This window comes from Centroberyx affinis, unplaced genomic scaffold, assembly GCF_046629955.1.
Source record: "Centroberyx affinis isolate AG114_WGS23_722 - 3 ecotype Tasmania unplaced genomic scaffold, CSIRO-AGI_Caff_v1 ptg001095l_1, whole genome shotgun sequence".
In the NCBI taxonomy this organism is placed as follows: Eukaryota; Metazoa; Chordata; class Actinopteri; order Beryciformes; family Berycidae; genus Centroberyx; species Centroberyx affinis.
Window position 1 is genome coordinate 812,038 of NW_027279640.1, and position 21,528 is coordinate 833,565.

Genomic DNA, 21,528 nt, shown 5'->3' on the forward strand with positions numbered 1-21,528 from the left:
CAGACTCCTTATCTTTTAGACTCTGTTTACTGAACCAGTGTTGACTAGTTAAGAGCCTTACAATGACATTAGAAATGACTCCATCCCTTAAGTGGTCCTCCTGAAATTGACATTCATATCAAAGAATACGCTTTATTGGAAAATGTTTAGAAAATACAAAGAAGAAAATCTGCATTTGGATAAATTGTTCCAAATGTTACAAGCAGAGACAAGATTAACATTAAAGTTTAAACAACATACAGTCAGAGAAATTAAAAGAATGTTACAGTCTGAAAACAACATTCTAATAAAACGTTTTTTTTTTCCCCAATGTGTGCACCGCAAAATCTTTATCATGCTGAGATAAATTATAAAGTCTTTCCAAACATCTAGTAAAAATCTCCTTGCATCAACCTTCACCTCTAGCAAAGGCATAGCATAGTTTAGGATTTAAACGTTTTTATAGCTACCCTAATAGCTTGGATTTGAAAGATTTTACTGCTACCCTGACTTGCTCCATGTCTTTAAAGTCATGCCAAAAACCTCATTTAAACACTATTTACATACACTGAACCAATAGTTTATAAAACTCTTCTCAGACATTGCACCCTCACATTAGGTATACATTGGAAGCACCATTGAATTGTTTATGAAAATGGTTTTATTTCTGTCAGTTATACCACTTACAGTATATTTAAAAACACTGACATTCAGAGTGTAGACCCAGTATGAACGACCATTAGCATCCTCTGGGTTGCGTCTCCCTCTTTGTCTTTACAACTTCGGCGTTCTGATCTATCCATTCTTACTCCACTTTCTTGTCATGAGCAAGTCTTGTCCTCCTCCTTCCAGCTGGTAATAAAGGAAATAGATAAAAGATAGAAAGGTAAACAAATGTAATTTCCAATCAGAGTAATGTTGTGATACTGACAGAACTATTCTTTACCGACAACTCTTCGGCCAGGGACTTTTCTTGGATTTCCTTCTGCGGAGGCAAACATATAAGTCATATTTATAAGTCACTCTTGCCCAGTCAGTGAGATGTGCATACTGCATTAGATAACGCTCTCACCCTGAATGAACTTGGTAATTCTTTCAGAGTCAAGGTCAAGCAGCTGTGGGTTCCCTTCAATGGTAGCAATTTGGGAAAGGTCAGCTCCTGAGGAGGGAGGAAAACACCCTTAAAGTGATACTGTAACATTTTCCTAGCTGCACTGTACAAGCAAGTGCAGCTACAGGATAATTCCAATTACCTTCAACCTGGGCCTTATTCTCTTAGTTTTTGCCACCCTGATGATTATGTTAAAAATTATGTCACTTACTTGACTATATAGCTTTATCCACCTCAAGTTCGCAGGAAGCAGGGAGTAGGGAATCCAACACCCGCAGGGTAACGTACATTTTTTTTTTCCAGTCGGCAGTTCATGTATCCGATATGACGTCATATCCAATATGACATGAATGCAGCATCACAGTACCTGAATGATCTACTTGCCTACTAGCTCATTCTAGTTAAAATAACATATATAGGGCATGGATAATCAGAAAATTGGCGGTAGGCGGGTCCCATTGCAGTGTGAGTGTTATTGTGTTGAAACAAACTGTTTTAATCACTTTGGGTTCAACTGTTGGAGCTTGCTCTGGCCCTTTGGGTGTGTATTGGAGAGCAGCGCTCCCTGCAAACTAGAATCACATAAAGTTCCACAGTGAATTCAGTGACTACATTTTGAACACAATCGATCATCATGATGGCAAAAGCTAGGAAAAGATGGCTTGGGTTGAAAATAACTGGAATTATCCTTGAATTTCTGTGTCCAAATTTAGAAATTTCTTTTACAGACCTTCCAGCTCTATGTTGGTGGTGCCACTGCTGACTGAGTACTGAGGACCTGCAGACGACAGCATTCACAAGTCGTTCAGATGGTAAGTGGTGTAAGTCATATAGTGTCGTATAGATTGAAGTATAAAAGGATTTACCTGAGATAACCCTGGTGACTTTGGTGAAGGTGGGGTCACCATCGATGACCCTCGTCACCTTAGTGATGGTGGGTTTAGTCTCGATGACCCTCGTCACCTTGGTGATGGAGGGATCACCCTCGATGACTCTGGTCACCTTGGTGATAGTAGGATCTGTTTGGATAACCCGAGTCACTTTGGTCACATCGGGAACTGAAAAAATAAAAAATAAATACATAACCTTTCACAGGATCTGAAAGGATTTATATGGCAAGAATGTGATTCGTAATCAAAGTAATTCTGCCCTACATTTTTTCAGGATTTCTTTGTTTTTGTTTTTGAGGATTAGGGCCACAATAATTCTGAGATTAAAGTCATAATTCTAAGAATAAAGTCAGAATTCCGAGTTTAAAGTCAGAATTCACAATCACTCACAATTCTGACTCAAATAAAATTTTCACATGTGGCCCTAATCCTCGTCCGTACCTTTTGGGATTGTAAAAGTATATACTTTAGGGTTAGGGTTAGGGTCACATGTCTCTCAAAATGACAATTGGTTTTATATTTATTATAAGTATTATTATAGTGCACTGCAGGTTATTCCAGTTCATTTGTGATATGTGCAGGAATTAGCCCGTACAATACTTTTCTCTGGTACTTCAGCTGTCTGTTACGAAGTGTCCTACCAGTGTTTGTTTGTGTGTGCATGTTCTTGCATGTGTGTGTAATTATCTGAATTAACAAAAAGGGCGTCAGTAATCAGTACCTGTTTCAACTCAATAGCCAGTATGCTCCCTATTTTATGCTTGGCAAACTTTTATTAACTTGACACAATCTGTCAAACTATTTGATTAGGAATCACATGATGATGATACTTAGTAATCATCATTTACTGTACCTTCCTGGACGACACGAGTGATGATCCTCTCTAATAACAACAGGAGATGTAAAGCAATTAATGATCATACAGAATGTCAAATAGGAGATGAAGATGCTGTATTGCAAAGACATAAAAAAGTATTATAATATTGTCACTTACTCATAAATGTAAGGGGAATTTCCTGATATCTGAATCCTGCAATGTACTGTAAATAAAAAGGTAAGGATCCATTATAGCAGAATTTGTTAGAGCTCATATGGTACACATACATAAAAACTTGCATGATCATATGCCTGGGTAGAAGACTTTTACATATAAATGTTGCAGGACAAGGCCCATACTACATGAATCTGCAGAAAATATTCATAATTATAAGCCAAGCAAACAGCCCAAATCACTCAGGCAAACCAATGTGTTATGACACACAAAACCACTAGCTTAAGGCCCTACAAAGGTGATCTTTTAACAGATTCAAGTGTGATCTTGTCCGATACTTTACGTGAAATGACATAAATTATATCTTAGCAGAACTGTCAAGAAGTATAATGAAGAATAATGAAAAAAGCACCTGTACACGCATAAGTGCCAAACCCTGTCCTTAAGCTAATCAACCTTGCAGCTTCAATGATAAGAAGCCAATTTTTTTAATACAACACCTTGATCTGGATGTAAGTGATGAGCCTCCTCAACAGCCCAAGGAGATCCTGGCTTCCAACGGGCATATCTAGATTAAAGCAAAGGGCGTTAACCACACCAGGCCTTTTACAACAGCTATGGCAATAAAAACAATACTCAGAGTGCATCTCATGACAGTTTTACAAAAGGGATGGAACATGACCAAAGTTTACAGAGTGAAATCATACCTCCAGGATACAAGAGACTGTCGATGAAGTGAACGACTCCGTTCGTGGCCATGATATCAGGTTCAGGGACTTGGACAGAATTCACTTGCACACTGCTGTTTGCCTGAGGGGGATAGTTAAAACTATTACAGACAAGAACACTGCAAAATGAATTACTTGATCGAGCCTGCATCTGAAAATATGAGGCGTGCACACTGTTCTACAGTAACATTAATGGTTAGTAAGTATTAGTGTTAGTAAGTAACATTAAAGGCCGGCTGAGGACATCGAGTTTCAAAATCAAGACTTCACACTGCTGACAAAAAAACGAAGAAAACAAAAAACAATGTAGTGATATTTTTTCAGTCAGATTCTAATATTATCATATACATATAGAGGATGGATTCGACTCTGGGTTACTGAGAATGCAGTGAAAACAACTTGGCCACTTAATAATTGCACTTGATTTACACTTGTTTTTTTTTTACACCTTACTATTTGAACATTACAAAGGGCAAGATAGGGGGTTTTCAGTGTACAGTATGTTGATTTAAGATTACAAGAAAAATCAGTATTTCTACAGTAAGTACTTACAAACAACACTCTGAGGTTGCTGCCCTGGAGAGACTTGAGGAGGTTTGTCACCCCAGTCTCCAAACCTCCACCAATGAAGACGCCATTATTGAAGTGATACAGAAGGATGGTTCTAAGGGCATTTATGTCACCTGAAACACAGGATGGCAAACGCAAAATGTATTACAGTAAACTTATTCATTTAGTGTGTGTAATTTTGATTTTCACACTGCAACATAAGAGATGATGGAAGAGGATTAGGGCCACATGTGGAAATGTTATTTGAGTTCTGAGTTTAAAGTCAGAATTTTGAGATTTGGTGAACTCACTCTGGTCCTGTTCCTCTTCTGTAAAAAGCATTGATTATTGTAAACCCATTAAAAGATGGAGGGAGTGTGGGACACTTACCCTTCAACAAGTCCAAATCACGTTCGCCCACACTAGCGAAAGCTTTATCGCTCGGAGCAAACAGAGTAAAATCTCCTTCCTGTTTCAGCAGGTCAGTCAAGCCAGCAGCTTCTACCAGGGACAAAAAGATCCTACAGCACAGAGAAGAAAACAGTTACTTGGCTGTTACAGAAACCACTAAGGGCTGATATAATGCAAGGCCAGCAGTTTCTCATTCCCATACTGTATGTGCCGTGTTGATTTAACGGAAAGATACAGAAATATGTGGTTAGAGTATTATACTACATTTTAAATCTCCAGTCCACTTTCATCAACATCTCGCCGCACTTACTTGAACCCTCCATTTTCTGTCAGGATCTCGAACATGCTTTTCTCTGCTGGTTTCAGCAGCACCCTCATGAGATGAAGGGCTCCGTTGCTTCCTTCTTTACTGCCTCTTATCAAGCAAGAATTCTCAATGCACACCGCCTGCAGAAATCATCCACAGGTCACAGACAGGGCATGGACATTATATTTCCTCTTAAGGAAAAGGTTGATTGATAGCCAAATGTCAGGGTTAATGCATGTAGCGTGTGTTTAGTGGCACTCGGCCACTATTTTTGGGCACAGCTTCAGACAAGAGAAGAGAAGAGGACTTACTGTGCGATAGATGAAGACCCTCAGAAACTTTCCTCCAATGGTCTCCAGCCGCTGGCCATTGTACAACTCGCCCAGAACAATCTTTCTCTTCAAGATGTGGCTCTCCAGGATAATCTGGAGCAACCTCTGATCCATGGACATCACCTCATCTGTAGAAGAAAGAAAAGATTTTACATCTCCCATTCAGCATAACTATGTAAACATACCAACAACATAGTACTGGATTTTCTTTTGTTCCAGCTTTAACAACAGCAACAACAACAGCAATTTTTATTATTCATATTCTTGCACAATTCTGAAAGTGGACCATGTACAAGTCTATACAATATGTTTTGGGGTACAGAAGGATTTACTGGGAGTGTATTTGAGGTTCCCTTTACATTCAGCTGTTGCTATCTTGTGCATTCCTTCCACCCTTTTAAAAGTGTATGCCTCTAATGATGAAAGTATTCTGCTTCAATTAATTGCAAATTCTTGTTTGAGGAACAAGACATTCTCTCTCTCTCTCTCTCTCTCTCTCTCTCTCTCTCTCTCCTCCCCTCTTGTGAAGTGCAGGAATGTTCCCTGGGGGAGTGGGTGCTCGTCTATTCTTTGGTCTTACATGGCATTAAGCTTCAACAATGCCCCAATCCACCAGTCATTCCCCTGGAGCTCCATATATGTGCATATATCTACTGACTTGTGAGTCAGCATGACAGAAAAATAAAGAAAAAAAAAATCCCCTATTTTCCAGACTATGGCTGAGTTTGGAAGCAGAGTGGATATTTACCAACCTGCTGAGAGAGAGAGAGAGAGAGAGAGAGAGAGGAGAGGGATTTTCAGGATGGAGTTGTATGTAACTCACCAGTGAAGGCAGCGTTGAGGGGAGCCAGCAAAGTGTACTCAGCCTCTGGTCTCATGGCAGCAGACAGGCCCAACTCGGACAGCATGTCACCGAAAGTTGACTGGGAACTGCCGACCAGTTCCATCACCTGCTTAGCTTAGAGGGCACAGGGAATCCCGACACAATTAGAATTTGGATTACACAAAAAAATCCCACACCTCAAGCAATGTATTCATGCAGTGATCCTGTCACACTGGAATCTGCTAAAGGAAAAGAGGAGATGGGAGTCTAACCTGAGTCAGGAATGAGCACTTGGTCAATGAGGTGGACGACGCCGTTGGTGGTGACGATGTCCTTCTTCAACACCATCTTGACGCCGTTGACTGTGATGCTGTCGCCGTCGCAGCCGATCTCGATGTTGTCGCCCTCCAGGGTCTCATAGGAGGTGCCGGTCATGATGGCCTCAGAACACTGGACCGTCTTCAGGAGGTGGAAATTCAGCAGAGCTGCAAAAGCGAAGTTTGGTCTGGTTTACACTACCAGTCAAAAGTTTGGACATATGCGTTTTTCTGTATTTTTACTATTTTCCACATTTTCGAATAATAGTAAAGACATCAGAGCTATGAAATAACACAAATGGAATTATGCAGTGACCAAAAAAGTGTTAAACAAATCAAAACTATCTTATATTTTAGATTCTTTAAAGTAGCCGCCCTTTGCCTTGATGGAAAGGCAAAGGCTTAGGAAAGAAATTCATACCTAGGCTTCAACTTCACTATTTATATTTGTCTAAAAAACACGTTTCAAGCATTTAAGCATAAGCCGTTCGATCAAAATGGCTTTAAGAGAATGAAAAACACAGTACATTCAATCAGGTGGGTCCAGGCTTTTGACTGGTAGTGTAAAGTTTTCATGCTTTGATGCCGCTCACTGTAAAGATTTAGATACTGTAGAGAAAGGTTGTGGTCATTTGGAAGAAATAGATTTATATTTGAGTAGGTCAGTTGGCTGCCTGGACTGTGTTATGTTCTTTTCTAGTGTTTCAATGCAGCTGAGGATATAAAGCACTGGCAACCCGAAGACCCTTTGGATCCCTTGGGTCCTTAAGTGAGGAGACTCATGATTTCCTCACTATTCTGTTTGACTCTGTGTGAAATGGTCTGATCTCACATCATAGGGCAAGCTGCGGCCTAATAAAAGGGTTTGGGATGAACCACTGCCAATTTGCCCAGCTTGCTCAATGAAGCAGCTGTTTCCTGCCTTCCAGCATTCCAGCGTTAACACAAAACGGAATAATATTAATTTTGAGATGCTTCATTTTTTCTCCAAGAGTCCAAGAGCTCTGATGTACGATTGCTTTCGAACAGTAAGAACAGCTAGAGTATAGGTATCCTGATCTACTTGTACTGTACATAACTCCCCAAACCAAAAAAATAAACACATAACAAAAGCGTCAAATAATTTGTCTGCTTTGTCTGACTTTCCACTCACAATTTCATGCACGATTTGAAACTGGAAACCAATTTTTATGACTCTCCGGCACAACTTTGGTATGTACAGCTTGCCAACTGTCTGAGAATTCCACATCCATCGTCCATACTATTGTGGTTTCATCTGTTTTGAATAGGAAAAAGTTGAACATGTGCGAAAAAAAAAAACGCTTTATGGGTGACTCAGTCCGGCAAACATGCCTCTGGGGAACCATTGCGTTTCTTTTCCTGTACCTTCATCATTAAATATAAATGTGGCCCCAGTTTGGATATCGCCTACAGTCAGTATGACGTCTCAAAGTCTCCACTGCGCTGTTTAAAACGGTCTTGTGTGAACTTCACCCTGTATATGTAACAGGCATTCCAGGAAGGTGATAGATCTCTGAGAATAGACTATATGGTTTACCTTGGAGAACATCCTTGTTGCTCTTCAGTCTTTCCAACACGTCACTGCCCATTTTCTCAAAAGCTTCGTTGGTGGGGGCAAAGAGAGTGTACTGTCCCGGCTGACCCAGCTTGTCCAACAAGCCAGAGGCAAGAGCCACCTCCTAGAGGGAGAAAGTCACAAACAGCATTATGGTTGGTAAACTTCAGTATACAATAGAGTAGAATAGAATCGAGGCCAATCAGACTTAGCTTGTAGCCTAAGCAGATACAATGTGGATACGCGGACTGCTGAGTTGTGTGCCGGGTATCTGCTCTCTGCTTGGGCGAGGGTTTCACACTTAGTAGACGTGGCCTTTTTGCTGCGTCATCGCTATTCTTATCTTTTCATGGTAGTCGTGTGTATTGTAAAGGTGACAGCGGTGGACCATTGAATTGAAGAGGGGGCTGTTTCTGGGACGCTGGAATACACTGTTGAGCCTTGTTGAAGTGTCGTGGGCCGAATTCAATGAAACATCAGTGAAGGAAGCTGCCCACTTGACAACCCCAAATGACTTGCCTGCACTCACTCACCCTGAAGCTGCAGTAGGTAGCTGGTGAATGTTGCTGCCTGTCTGGGCGTTCATGTGGTTTGGCACACACTATTAGTTCCATCTGTTTTTTGTTGTATCTCTGTTTTCTAGTTCTGTTTATCTCTTGTATTACCTTTTATTCCTAATTTTTATTTATTCTTTTGTTTTTATTCAACTTTATTTTATTTATTTAATTGTGGTACTTTTACATCACTGTCTCTTTGGGTTTTATTGCATGTAAAGCTCTTTGTAAACATTATTTTTTAGAAAAGTGCTATACAAATAAAGTTATTATTATTATTATGGCCTATTATTTTGACCATTATGGTATTATGGTCCTGTAGATTTATGACGGTATAGCCTGATGTTTTCTAAGGTACTATATCATTTTGTTAAACTCTGAATTGAGCCTCTATAAGAATGCTCACCTTGGATTATGGCACATTGCATTATTCTAAGACATTCCCTATTCTTCATCTACTTCTTTCTAAGGTTTTTCTGTAATTACTGTCTATTATTTTTAATGGTGACCATCTGCGTACTCACACTCAGAGTTGTCAGGTCATCGTTGACCTCGATGACGTCCTGGATGGTGTTTCCCACAGCACTGATGACACGGTCAATGACGTGCACAACCCCGTTGGTGGCAACCTGGTTACCATGGATGATCCTGGCGCAGTTCACAGTCACCACCTGCACACAGCATAAGCTTCAGTGTTACAGCCACTGGAAATCACTGCTCCCAAAAATCAGTGCTCATAAGACTCACCCCATTGGAGTAATGGTTGATCAAGAGGCCGAGGTCATTGTACATGGAGGCGACTGTCATACCGTCCTTCAAGTCTTTGGTCAAGAGGCGTTTGTTAGCCATGTGGTAATGGAGAGCGTTGTAGAGCTCGATGTTGACATTGCTGACCAATGCACTCCTCATTGTCTGTAAGGTAGGGAAAAGAAGATGTAAAAACTGTTTGACAAATGGTAGGATGCCTATCAAGGCTCAACCACAGACTGTCTCCCAATGCACTGTAAAAATTCTCTGTATTTTACAATGGCTGTCATCGCTAATAATTCCCTATGTGTGTGTGTGTGTGTGTTTGTTTTATAGCATTCTGAGACATTCCCTATTCCTCATCTACTTCTTTCTGAAGTTTTTCCGAAATTACTGTCTATTATTTTTGTTTTGTTATTCTTGAAAACAATAAACAGATTGATTAAAAAAAACTTTTGGTCAAAGACAGAGAAGTCCTACAACTTTTTGTTGTGTCCTTGACTTACTTCATCCAAAAGGTCCCAGGCCTCGTTGCTGGGGGCGAAGAAGGTGTAGGATCCGGATCCCTCAATCTCCGGCCTCAGCTTGGAGATGTCTGAGTAGCTCTGGGTGGAGGTGGCCTTCACCAGACCCAAGGTGCCGTACACATTGTCAATCGGGGCCACTGAGGAAGAAATATACTATCAGCGTAACTACATCTGACCCTGTCTTTATGAAAATAGAAATTTTAAATCTCTGAAACTAATATAAAACATTAAAATAAAAATTCAAAATTAAAATACAAAACCTAAAATCTCTGAAACTCAAATTAAAATAAAAAATAAAAATAAAAATAAAGAGAAAACATGTTGGGAAAGGAAAGAAAGAATCTGCATGTGTAGGCAATATGTTGGTGCATCACAATAACAAAAAAAATAAAAAAATAAATACAATTAAAAATTAAAATATAAATAAAAAATCTGTGAAACTAAAATTAAAATTAAAAATCTGTGAAACTAAAATTTTAAATCTCTGAAACTGTCGGTATAAGGAAACAAAGAATCTGCACATGTAGGCAATATGTTGGAGCATTTATGTTAGGAGTGAGTTTTAGTTTTAGGAGTTAGTTTCCATTCAATGCAAGTGGCTGCTCTACATTCGGACATTATGGCCTTGTCTAACCTCTGGACTACATTCCGAGCGCATTACACACTGTACCTGCAGGGCAACCACGCATGCCATCCAGCTTCATGTATCCTGGGCAGCACTCGTAAAGCACAGTCCTGCAGGCAAGACACACAGATCGTGAATGTGAGGTTACAGCTAATAATATAGCTGTTTGCAAGGCATCGCTCAGTACAGCAGTGTGAGAATTTTTTATTTTTTTTCCCGGCTGCCATGTTTTGAGCTGAATCATCATTTAATGTTGCTCCTGTGTATTCTGTGTTTCCAGATGTTACTCATTATCTCTTTCATTACCCAAACAGGCCATGTGGTCCCATGACTTGGGCCAAAACCCAATGGAAAGGGTGCCTCCAGGATTACAGTAGAGGATTTATACTACCAAGGCCTCTACTTTGAAGCTAAACAATTAGTTTGGCCTGTAGTCGACATTTGGTTAACCTCAGAGACATTTTTTTTTTTTGGTCTTGAAAAACTGCAGTGATTAAAGTTTTGAGTATTCGGAAATCTTGGTCAGGATAGGGAACATTTCAGCTGTTGCCACAAAGAGTCTGATGGTCTGTATGGAAACAGTTGCACTAAACCGAAAAAAAAACATCATTACATTTACATTAATGACATAACAAATCTGGCACCTAGTGCACTCCGTAGAGTTTTACAGCAGTCTTTTAAGAAGTACAGTATGAAACGTGGAACTTCTAGAAATTGGATAGAAAAGAGTACTGTTTTTTGCGGGACAAGCATGTGAGAGGCCATGTCTCCTCTCCTCCTCAACAGGACTGGACATAGTAGCCATAAATCAGGTTTGTGAGGAGGACAGTAAAATCCAAGGTGCAGCTGTTAGATATAAAAAAAGACTATACCCCTTGTGTCAGCAGGTTTCAACATGTTGGAACTATAGCATTGTATTTGACTTTTACATGGAAAACCAAACATTTGGAGAAGATTTATATTTCACCCCTGGTAATTATCAGGTATGCAACAATAAAAAAAAAACTCCCACAAAAGATAAACAACTCCACATGAGTACAAAGCTATTAGAAGAAAACAATACCACATGAGTACAGTACAGTTGGCTAGAGAGTATGGTAAAGACTTCCCAGCATGCTTGTTTTTATAGTCAGAAACCCCCAACCTCCAAAGGAAGCTACCTATTCCAACTTTTCAGCTCATATCAATTAAAGTAAACACAACATTAGTACACTTTCTGAAGATTTAAATGACATTTTGCAGCGTATAGTTGGGAAACAGCAAACATCAACTTATTGGTGCTGAGCAAGGTTTCTGTTAGTAATCAATTCAAGAACATTTTCAACTGTTTCATAAATTGTTGGCGTAGTGTAACAAGTAGCATTATACTTTGTGATGCATGAGAGTGAACCACAATAATGATGTTAAACAGCCTCACATGGCCATAAAACAGACACTGATGTAAACCGCTCCCAGTGTCTCCCTATGCATTGGCCTGGTTCTACACACAAGTCAACAGGAGAGAAGCTGGATGCACTTTATCTGCGGAGAGCGCTGAAGTTTCTAAGTTTAGCAGTTCGTCTTCATCAGCAGTTCCCCTGTGAAATCCGCACACCAGAAATGCTCCACATGTGTGTCATTTGTAGTTCAAAACAGACAGCAGTGCCTCAGTCAGCAGGGTTAGGAACTAACAGATATGCAATAGGATGGAAAAATAGTATGTTACTGTAATCAGTTAAACTTGTCCATTAAAATACAGCGATCAGATTACCAACACTTAAAATTCTTTCTACATTTTGGGTTAGAAATAAGAAAAAATCCATTTTGATTTTGAGATTAAACACACAAGCATAATTTTATGCAGCTTGATATAATACGGTATGTTTGTCAGGATTGCAGGTGATAATGACACTCACATTGCAGTCTGTAATTTGAAATACAGTGACTGTTTAACATCTAGTTAGCTAGACTTAAGAGCCAATTGATCCAGTATTAGCTGAATAAATTTTGGTAGAAATTACATCACAAAAATAATTGTATCCAATCTTAAGTGGACAGACAGTAATGGTTATTATTTATGACAAACATGGAGACCTTGGGTAGAAAGACAAGGCTTCAAGCAGAGACTTGTTTCCTTCAATAAAGGAAAGAAAGTTGTGGCGGAGTGTTCATGCCCGTCACCCACAGCTCAGGTCTCAGACAGCGTGGAGGAGAACAGACTGAGGCCGTCTGAGCAGAGGCTCCTGGGTCATGGCTAACTGCCACTCTCTTACAGTTGTATTTGAATCAGAGTTAAATGGAGTTGGAAGGATTGGATGAGATCACACAAGCCCCATTGATGCAGAGTCAGCAAAACGCTCTCCCACACAGAGGGAACCCAGACTCCGTCTGGCTATGGAGCTGGAAAATTCTGATTGGTCAGCATCTCTATAAAATATCTGTTTCACTGAGAATGATAATAACAAACACATAGCCTTGTACATGGTGTATGTGGTAAATGGATAAAATATGTATGTTTATTCCAATTCAACCCATTACTAATGGGCATATCAGAGTTTTAGTTATACAAACATTTGTCAGAGGCAGAGCTGCTTTCAAGGCAGAAATAATCTGATTGGTTGAGTGAAACATCAATAGGTGGAGCAAAAGAACCACAGTTTTTCTGGCTAAGTAACCTTAGACTGAAGCCCAGTGAATAAGGCAAGACATAAGAGAGGAGTTATATTATTAGTAATATTATGAAGCCTTACACTCTTTCTACTAACTGAAAAAAATCAAAGGTTAGCCAGTTAGCCTACCTGACCTTCTTCCAAGTTCAAATTAGCCATACTAGCCTGTAGCTATCTACAGTTAGCTAGTCCTCTCACCTTCCAAGATCATAAATGCCATGGCCATCAACAAACAAAAAACAAATGAAGATTTTTTTTATTTTTATTTTGACCAGAGTTCCTTCTTCACCATTCAATTTGCCACTTAGCCAACTTGTGCTCTGGAAAACTTTGGTTCTTTGGCTCCGCCCACAAAGGTTTAACTCAGCCAATAAAATTATTTCTGCGCCCAGTGCAGCTCTGCCTCTGAGAAACGTTTGTAGGCCTATAATTAAAACTCTGCTAATAATGCCCTCATTAGAAGACATTACAGCAGCATAACCAGAAGTATGAATCTAGGTTTTTCCATGTGAATACAATGTGTTGTGCACTCCTGCACTGCTTTGGCCTGGGTCATCCTTTGATTGATTCCGCAGTCCCATGTCAGAAAACCAAAACAAGCCTTAGACTCCCATTGAAATAGATAACATTCTTTGGCTGTGTTTCCAACATTAGCTTTTGCCAAGTTCAGTGAGTGGAGTTCACTCATCATGAAGTATGCAGCCTCTTCAGAGTGCTAACTGTGACTCAAGCAACAGTAGAAGGAAACTGTAAGTGTGTGCGTGTGTGAGACTGTAATGTAGGCATGGCTTGGATCCATGTTTAAACACAAAAGCGCTGAGAAGGCTGGAACAATAAGAGACTGATAGGTTGCACAGTAGATTATGTCTGAGCTGAACTCTTTTCCATTCATGTATATAGTTGAAATTTGCAGCCACAGCATATCCTGGAATCAGTGGTTCACCATTGTGGCATCCAACGACGACCAAGCTTCCCAAGTTATAAAAACACTAACCTACAGTTTATAGCATTGAATATGACATTCTTCAGTACAAAGGGGTTGGGGCAGCGTTCAAAAATGTGTTTTTCATTCTGAGCGGTAGTTTTATTCAAAGTAAGATAACAGACGTCTGTCTCTATGGAAACATCCAAGTTTCCATGAAAGTCTTAAATCATGAACAAGAAGCAGACATTGAACTGGAATACTATATATATATATATATATATATATATATATTTTATTTTTATTTTTTTTTTAATTACTGCAGTGAGACTCAGGTTCAACTTTTAGCACCTGGATTTGCTTGTAACGTTCATCTTTGAATACAGGAAACAACTTGTCCTGTTGGAATCATAAAACAACACTTACGCTTTCTTTCCACAGATGGCCCCTTGGTACCAATTACGGCAAGTGCTAAAGTACTTCTTCTTGGTCCCCATGACTTGCTGGAGAGCGCAGACATTGGGTCTGAGGAGCACCATGGGTAAAAAGGAGATGAAGCATGAATTTACAGGTAAAACATTTGAGCAAGATTGTATGAAATCTATGTAACCGCAGATGAATAATTATTTGACAACTAGCCCTGCTGGGTAAGACACCCGACAGTCAAATGGGAATAATTATTTGACAATCACCCCTGCTGGGTCTGAAACGACACAGTCAGAAATGAATAATGATTTGACAGCTATCCCTGCTGGGAAACACCTTTTCTAAGGGAATTACATTGTCATTCAGGCTCATTACATATTTCACAAATGAACAATGCATATTTAAAAAAAAACAGGAAAAAGTCACTACACATCACATACATGATTACTACACGATTTGATTACATTGCAGATTTCACATTACAAATGCGGCAGATACAAATGTTCATCGACACGTCTCTTGACATGCTCAGTCATGACATGAACTATTGATACCTCCCATGCTCAAGGCTCAATACCACTGCATGCATGAAATTTCAAAGATGTCAATGTACTGCAGAAAAGAGAAAAAGGAAATAATAATTTTTTAAAAATGATGATACACTTACCCCTCTTTTCTTGCCCTGATGCGACTGTGGGCCACTATTTTGTCATAAGCTGAGGAGTCAGCCTTGTCAAAGCTAGACAGCACAAAGAGTGCAAAGGCAGCTACAAAAAGGAGCTTCATCCTTAGTTTCTTAGCCCCTCCAGACCCAGAGTAATGGGAGCAGACTCTGAGCGGGAGTTTATATACCACAAGTCTCACCCACCACTCGAGGAGGATGGCAACATTTCAGACTCAAGCCTGGACCACCCAGAACCCCTTTAAGACCATATTTCTATCCACAAATGTAATGGGCTTTATCATAAACAAGTATTTGTTGGTGAGATAAATTCTGAACTTATAAATAAGGGTTTTTATATTTGTTTATATACAAGTATAGAATTCAGCACAATATATTCAGCACAATAACTTAAATTTCACAATTTTTACATTTGCTGCCAGTTGTTTTACTATTCCATGATTTATGGATGGACCATATGTTTGGGGCTATGTTTCAGAAATCTTTGTGAATGTATTCCCACTTCTCTCACACATACACATTCACAGCAGAACACATATGCTTAACTGCTTTAAGGCAAATGCCACATAAAAGAGCCCAAAGGAGATTTGTTATGATACACTTCTACACTATCAGCTTATTGCTACAGAAAGACCAAGAAAACTGCCTTTGTGAACCACACAACAAAAAATGTCCATCTTAACAAGCCATTTAGTCTCATATTCAGTCAGTTCAAAGTCTTGTTTTCCTTAAAAAAAAGTTAAACATAATCTGCCAATGGGGCCAGATAATTTAATTTGTTTCCAATACTGTTTCACTTGTTTCAGGAATTAGAATTTTCTAGAATCTGATGACAATATCACAAAAAAGGGAGATTACTGCACTAGCACCAGGAAAATGTTACTTGATTGAGGAAAATTCTTGAAGTAAATTGATTGTATTGTATTGTATTGCATTACATTCTATTAGAAACAAGTGAAATTATCTGACCCCACCAGCATATTTCTCTACTTGTTTTTAAGAAAAATAAGATTTTAACGCACAGTACTAGGTTCTAAACAACTTGTTAAGGTGGATATGTTTTTTTGCAGTGCACCTCTACAAACTATAGTGTAAATCATCTTTATGCAACAGTGAAACTGAGTGCCAGATTTAGAGATATATGGATGGAATATTTGGGACTGCAGAATCCTGCTGAATCTTGTCTATGGCAATGTTATTTGTTTAGCCTGAAAACAAAGAAATATCACATAATCTCTGAACCAATGCCAGAGCAATGATTGCAGCAATAATCAGAATGCATTTTGCCCCACCTTGTGGTGGGAGGGAGTGCAGTCTCATCCAGCCAGGCTGGGAAACTCACAGCGTCAGACATGGATAGTTAGATTAATATTAGGAACATGAAAACCTCTGTCAAACTTTATTGTCAACTGGCGTTTTCAGTTCTGAATCACAAAATGTGTATCTTTATCCCTAGTAAACCTTACCTTTACCATATTGCCAAATTTATTCAATATGGAGCCACACCAGCTTTTTGATGGCATCAAAAGGTTCAGTCTCTGAAAGAGAGGTGTTAATCCACACATTAATACAAAACATTTAGACTTTGCTAGAGCAGGAGTAACATAAAGGAGTAAGGGAGGTGAGGGATGTTTCCCTTTAAAGCTAAACATATTGTACAGTGCCTTCAATAATTTTGGTATTTTTTTTAGGTATTTGAAAACATTTTGTTGGTAGAATTAGTTAATTGTCCATAGGAAAATGAACAGATGAATGGATTCAGGTTCAGGACATAGACAAATGCATTTTCATGGTGTTAACAATAATGTCTTGGCTGCAACCACTGAGATAATTCACATCTAGGAAATAATTAACAGTCTGAGACGTGACTAAGGCATGCACAATGTGTAAAGCCCAGAAAATTAGAGGAAAGGGAAATTATAATTATCTGGAAATTAAAAACAGCATGAATCCACATGTGTGAAACAGATTTCAAAACAGTAAAGCTCTTGATTCTGAGGTCATGCAAACATTCTGCCCTAAAAATGCAGTCTGAATAAATGTGACTAATATTTAGATTCACCAATGGCTGTTGTTACTGACAACATATCGAAGTGGCATCTATACCATTTGTTCTGCCACACAATGTTCATCCTTCTGGTCAACCATATGTTCCAAATGTGAGCAGCATGGCCAGTTAACCTTGTTCCATGAAGCAGAGAAGAGGGATATTAGGATTAAAGCCAGGAGCGATACAGCTCAGGGTCGAATGCTGGTCCACAGACCGGGGATTGAACACCACTGGCCAGGTCTTTCACTGCCTATTGACTGTATCATTAACCAGTGAGCCTGAGCGTAGGAAAGTTGAAAATCACAACATGAATATGCAGCATGCATAAGAACATACAAGCTTGCAAACAAACACACACACACACACACACACACACACACACACATACACATGCAAAGATACATTTATTTTATAGCTGTTGTAAAAGAAAGCAAGGTTATGGCTTCAGTAGTATGGGCATGTCTGGCTGGGAAAAGGAATAAGCAAAGAATTTGGTAGTAAATACCACAGGAAAAATGAACTCATAATACAAGTATGATGTTTGCATGCACCAACGTTTTAAAGTTGTGCACTTTATGATCAAACTTTGAAAAAAGAGCATTTTAATATGAAAAATGTTTAGAAAAATACATTTTCACTAAAGATACATTTCAGTAATTGGGTAAAACTGTTACACATATGTTCATAGAAAAGATTAAAGTGCCTGGGCAACATGCCACTTCTGAACTTGATTAGTCAAAGGCCTGAAGAAAAGTCCATAACACATACAGTATATAATCAATCCAACTGGAATAAATTAAGCCTACAATCCAGAGATTCCAATAAGCAGCCAATTCTCAAAAGGAAGAGCCTGTTTTTGCTGGCCTGGAGAAATAATGGCACTGATGGACTCACTAGAGCGATAATTGAATGCAGTGTGGCTTTTACACTTTGAATCAGAACACTCTCTGTCTCACTCACTCACTGTCACAGGCACTGACGCACACACACACACCCACCCACACACACAAAAACAAAAACAAGAAGGGGAAAAAAAAGAGGCTAGTGAGCTTCTTTTATATTGAAAAAAATAGCACAGTAATGTAAAGTGAGCGAGCTTTTGAAATATGAAGTGGCAAGATCAAGAAAGTATGTTGATTAGCTATCTAAAGATAGTGTGATTTGCTCTAGGCTGCTATGGTAACAGAAACCCAATGACTGCAGGACCCCAGGTTGCTTGCAGCCTCAAGCTATGAAGGTGTGAAGTTGAATATCTGTGCAAGTGAAAATTATGTGAGGAACTGAAACTTGAGGAACTAGCATAATGATACTAATAATGCAACTAATACTACTATTAATAATAATCATAATAATAATTACTTTTCTTACAGTAAACTGAGTCAGCATTAATGATTGCAGGCTAGAGTAATGTAGTGCACTGCACACAAAAGGTAAATATGTGAAAAGAGCTTCCATTTACTGTTGATTCTGTGGAGGGCTGGAAAGGTTTGCCACATAAAAAGTACAATAGAAAAGTTAGACAGACAGACCATCCTATTTTCAATTTATTAGCATTCTCTTTCATTTATCAGACTGATTTCTTTACATGTCACAAATTACTACAATGCACTAGACCTTTACACATGCAGGTCACTAGAGGGCAATTGACACCTGCGTGGGATATAACAGCTGACCCAGACATGAATAGATGAGGAATAAAGTAGCAAAATTGAAAACCAGCTCACATTACGTTCCTCTTCCTACCACAGAATTGGTACCATGTCATTAGACTGAGCCGAAGGTTGTAGCACCAACAGTGGTTGCTAATCATGTGAATGATTTGAAGTTGACAGATGTCACAGCAATGCTGCCTCATGGACAATTCAAGATAACACTGTGGTCAAATTTCTGATATTGATTCTGACTATAACTATCTCGTGAAGGTTTAGGTTTCACAGAAACCGAAGTAATTAGAACATTGTTGAAGATAATTACGGCAGCTACCTTCAAAGACATTTTCATTACCAAAGATGCTCTGACTATAACTGAGCTGAAGTGTTTTCTCAGGGTACAACTTGGACAAAAAATACAGAACTATTTCAAGAGTTGAGCAACACCAAACAGCATGATGAGGCCCATAGCAGTTCTTGTATGGGTTAATGGGTTAAAACAGAGTGTACTGTCTGCTTCACAGCAAAACGGGACAGGGTTCCAGTATGACAGAAAACGTGTATAAGGAGGATCCCTCCATTCACATTATCAGGGGATAAATGGGAAATTTGCTTACACTAGACAAGTACTTAAACCACACATTTCAAACATAAGCATTGCTGATGACCTCCTCCTAGAAATGATAACACAGTCAGTTAGTGAGGAGGCTGAGAGACAAAATCGTCTAGGTCAGACATCAGTGTAGCCCAGCAGGAGACAAGACAGGCAAAGTGCCTGTCAGTCTCAGGCTGAGGTGCAAGGCAGACGTGCCGCTATACTGACAGCAGAAATCTAACCAAGAGCTCAGCTCTAACCAAAAGCCTACAGAAAGTACTCATCTCTGGAGGACAGGCAGCACAAGAAAACAAGCATGGCATTTCATCAAGCCAACCAAGTCTGAAATTACAGGGAAATAAAAGCAGTGTGTAGTAGGGGAAATTCACAGTTGTGCCAGTTGCTTCCAATGTCGTCAGGAGGGGCAGAGAGTAGTTGATTGTCTTCCAAGGAGGAAACAGCCCATGAGGAAACTGGGTGAGGCCTATGGGGAGAGACCACTAACCTGTTATTCAAACTGAATGGCCATTTCATTTGTTTCACACTTGTAGGTGGGATGAGCGATTCAGGGGCTGATTGCAGGCAAAGGGAATACCAGTGGCCGCCCAGGATAAAGAGGCCCTTGTCAAAGTAAACTGTGAAAGATGAAACACCAGCCACTATCCAATCACCCAAACAATATGGTTTAGCAAATAGATGATAGGTAAAACAAGTATAGATTCTACGAGATAACAAAGTGCAGGTTAGTACTGTGGGGATTATACCAGACATCAGAATCCAACCTCTTGAAAGACTACTGTCAGCTGATGAGCTCAAATTCATTGCAGCTAATGGGACATTAGTATGGATGGGCCATAGTCCATAGAGCTTAATCATAACACTATACCATATTGTCATCCATTCAAGATCTGCTTGACAGTCTTGGTGGTTACATGTGGTTTTCCATCTTGGATCAATGAAGTGCATATATACCATCAAGGCTTTATGAGTGAGGAATTGATCCATCCAACAGTGTTCAGCACACCCTGGTGGCTGTATGAATAGTTAAGAATCTCTTTAGGTCTAATAAATGCTCCCACATCATTTCAGCAATACACTGAAGGAGTGTTAGAGGGCATTAGAGATGAGTGCTGTGCTCCAGATGAAACGCTCAGATGAGAGAAAACAGCATCAAGCTCTAACCCAAGAAATGTGAGCTTTTTAAAAGAAAAGGCCAGTCTCCAGAGAATAAATCCAGATCGACCCAAAGACATGGAAACTGTGATTGCTCTGAAGGAGAAGAAACCTCACAGGGTTGGAGAGATCCAGACTCTGGGCTCCTAAGTTATCTGTACTCAAAACTGGCCAGAGCCTTGTTCAAACTCCTCTAAACTCCAGCTGAGGAAAGTTGGCACCACACCTCAGACCAACAAAGGTCAAGCTAAGGGGGAAGATAAAAGACAACTCCCCTCCAGGGCACCTTTTAAATTGACTGAGGAACACCAGCGTGTGTTATCAAGGCTTGTGGACTCATTTAAGAATAGCCTTATCCAAATACAACAATTGGCAGAAGTGGCTCATTTCTGAAGTAGGCTACTTATCACCTGCAAGCTAATCCAATGGAAAGCCTGAATTGTACTGTCAAGACTGTGGGTCATATTGTGATTTTGTTAGGCTTTCTCTGTATGCCTGGACTGGAGTATTTTGTGCATGTGTCTTCAGTCGATAGGTGCCTTCGTCAGATGCGGCACACCCTACAAGAGGAGAGGAAAAGCAAATGGACGAACCACCTGCCTGATATTAAGCATACAATTGCACATGGTGCAGAGCTACTGGTTCTTCTTCTGGCATGGTTGAGCTCCATGGTTACCCATCAATTTGCTGTTCAAACTCCAAAAAAGAGTCTGAGGCAAGGCAAGGCAAGGCAAGTTTATTTATATAGCACATTTCAGCAACAAGGCAATTCAAAGTGCTTTACATAAAACATTAAAAGCATCGAGACAAAATGAAAACGATAAAATTCAAATAAAAGACCAAGAAAAATAACGTTCATTAAAGAGCTAAGAGAATAAAAAACCCCCAAAAATAGGCTAAAATAGAATAGGACAGG

The 21,528-nt window shown here is 39.5% G+C and overlaps 1 protein-coding gene across 1 annotated transcript; it reads right to left on the minus strand.

Annotated features, from left to right (window-relative positions):
* Window positions 1-622: 622 nt before the first annotated feature.
* postnb (periostin, osteoblast specific factor b) lies at window positions 623-15,268 on the minus strand. The gene is made up of 22 exons (XM_071523602.1): window positions 15,131-15,268; window positions 14,464-14,562; window positions 10,513-10,577; window positions 9,822-9,979; window positions 9,316-9,480; window positions 9,093-9,239; window positions 7,997-8,138; window positions 6,394-6,606; window positions 6,122-6,256; window positions 5,278-5,426; window positions 4,970-5,106; window positions 4,639-4,769; window positions 4,252-4,382; window positions 3,679-3,781; window positions 3,472-3,539; window positions 2,975-3,020; window positions 2,834-2,863; window positions 1,957-2,148; window positions 1,821-1,868; window positions 1,052-1,138; window positions 926-964; window positions 623-831 (listed from the first exon to the last, which is right to left on the minus strand). Exons 1-22 carry the CDS (start codon window positions 15,247-15,249, stop codon window positions 785-787), a joined length of 2,451 nt encoding a protein of 816 aa, XP_071379703.1. The 5' UTR covers window positions 15,250-15,268; the 3' UTR covers window positions 623-784.
* Window positions 15,269-21,528: the final 6,260 nt, after the last annotated feature.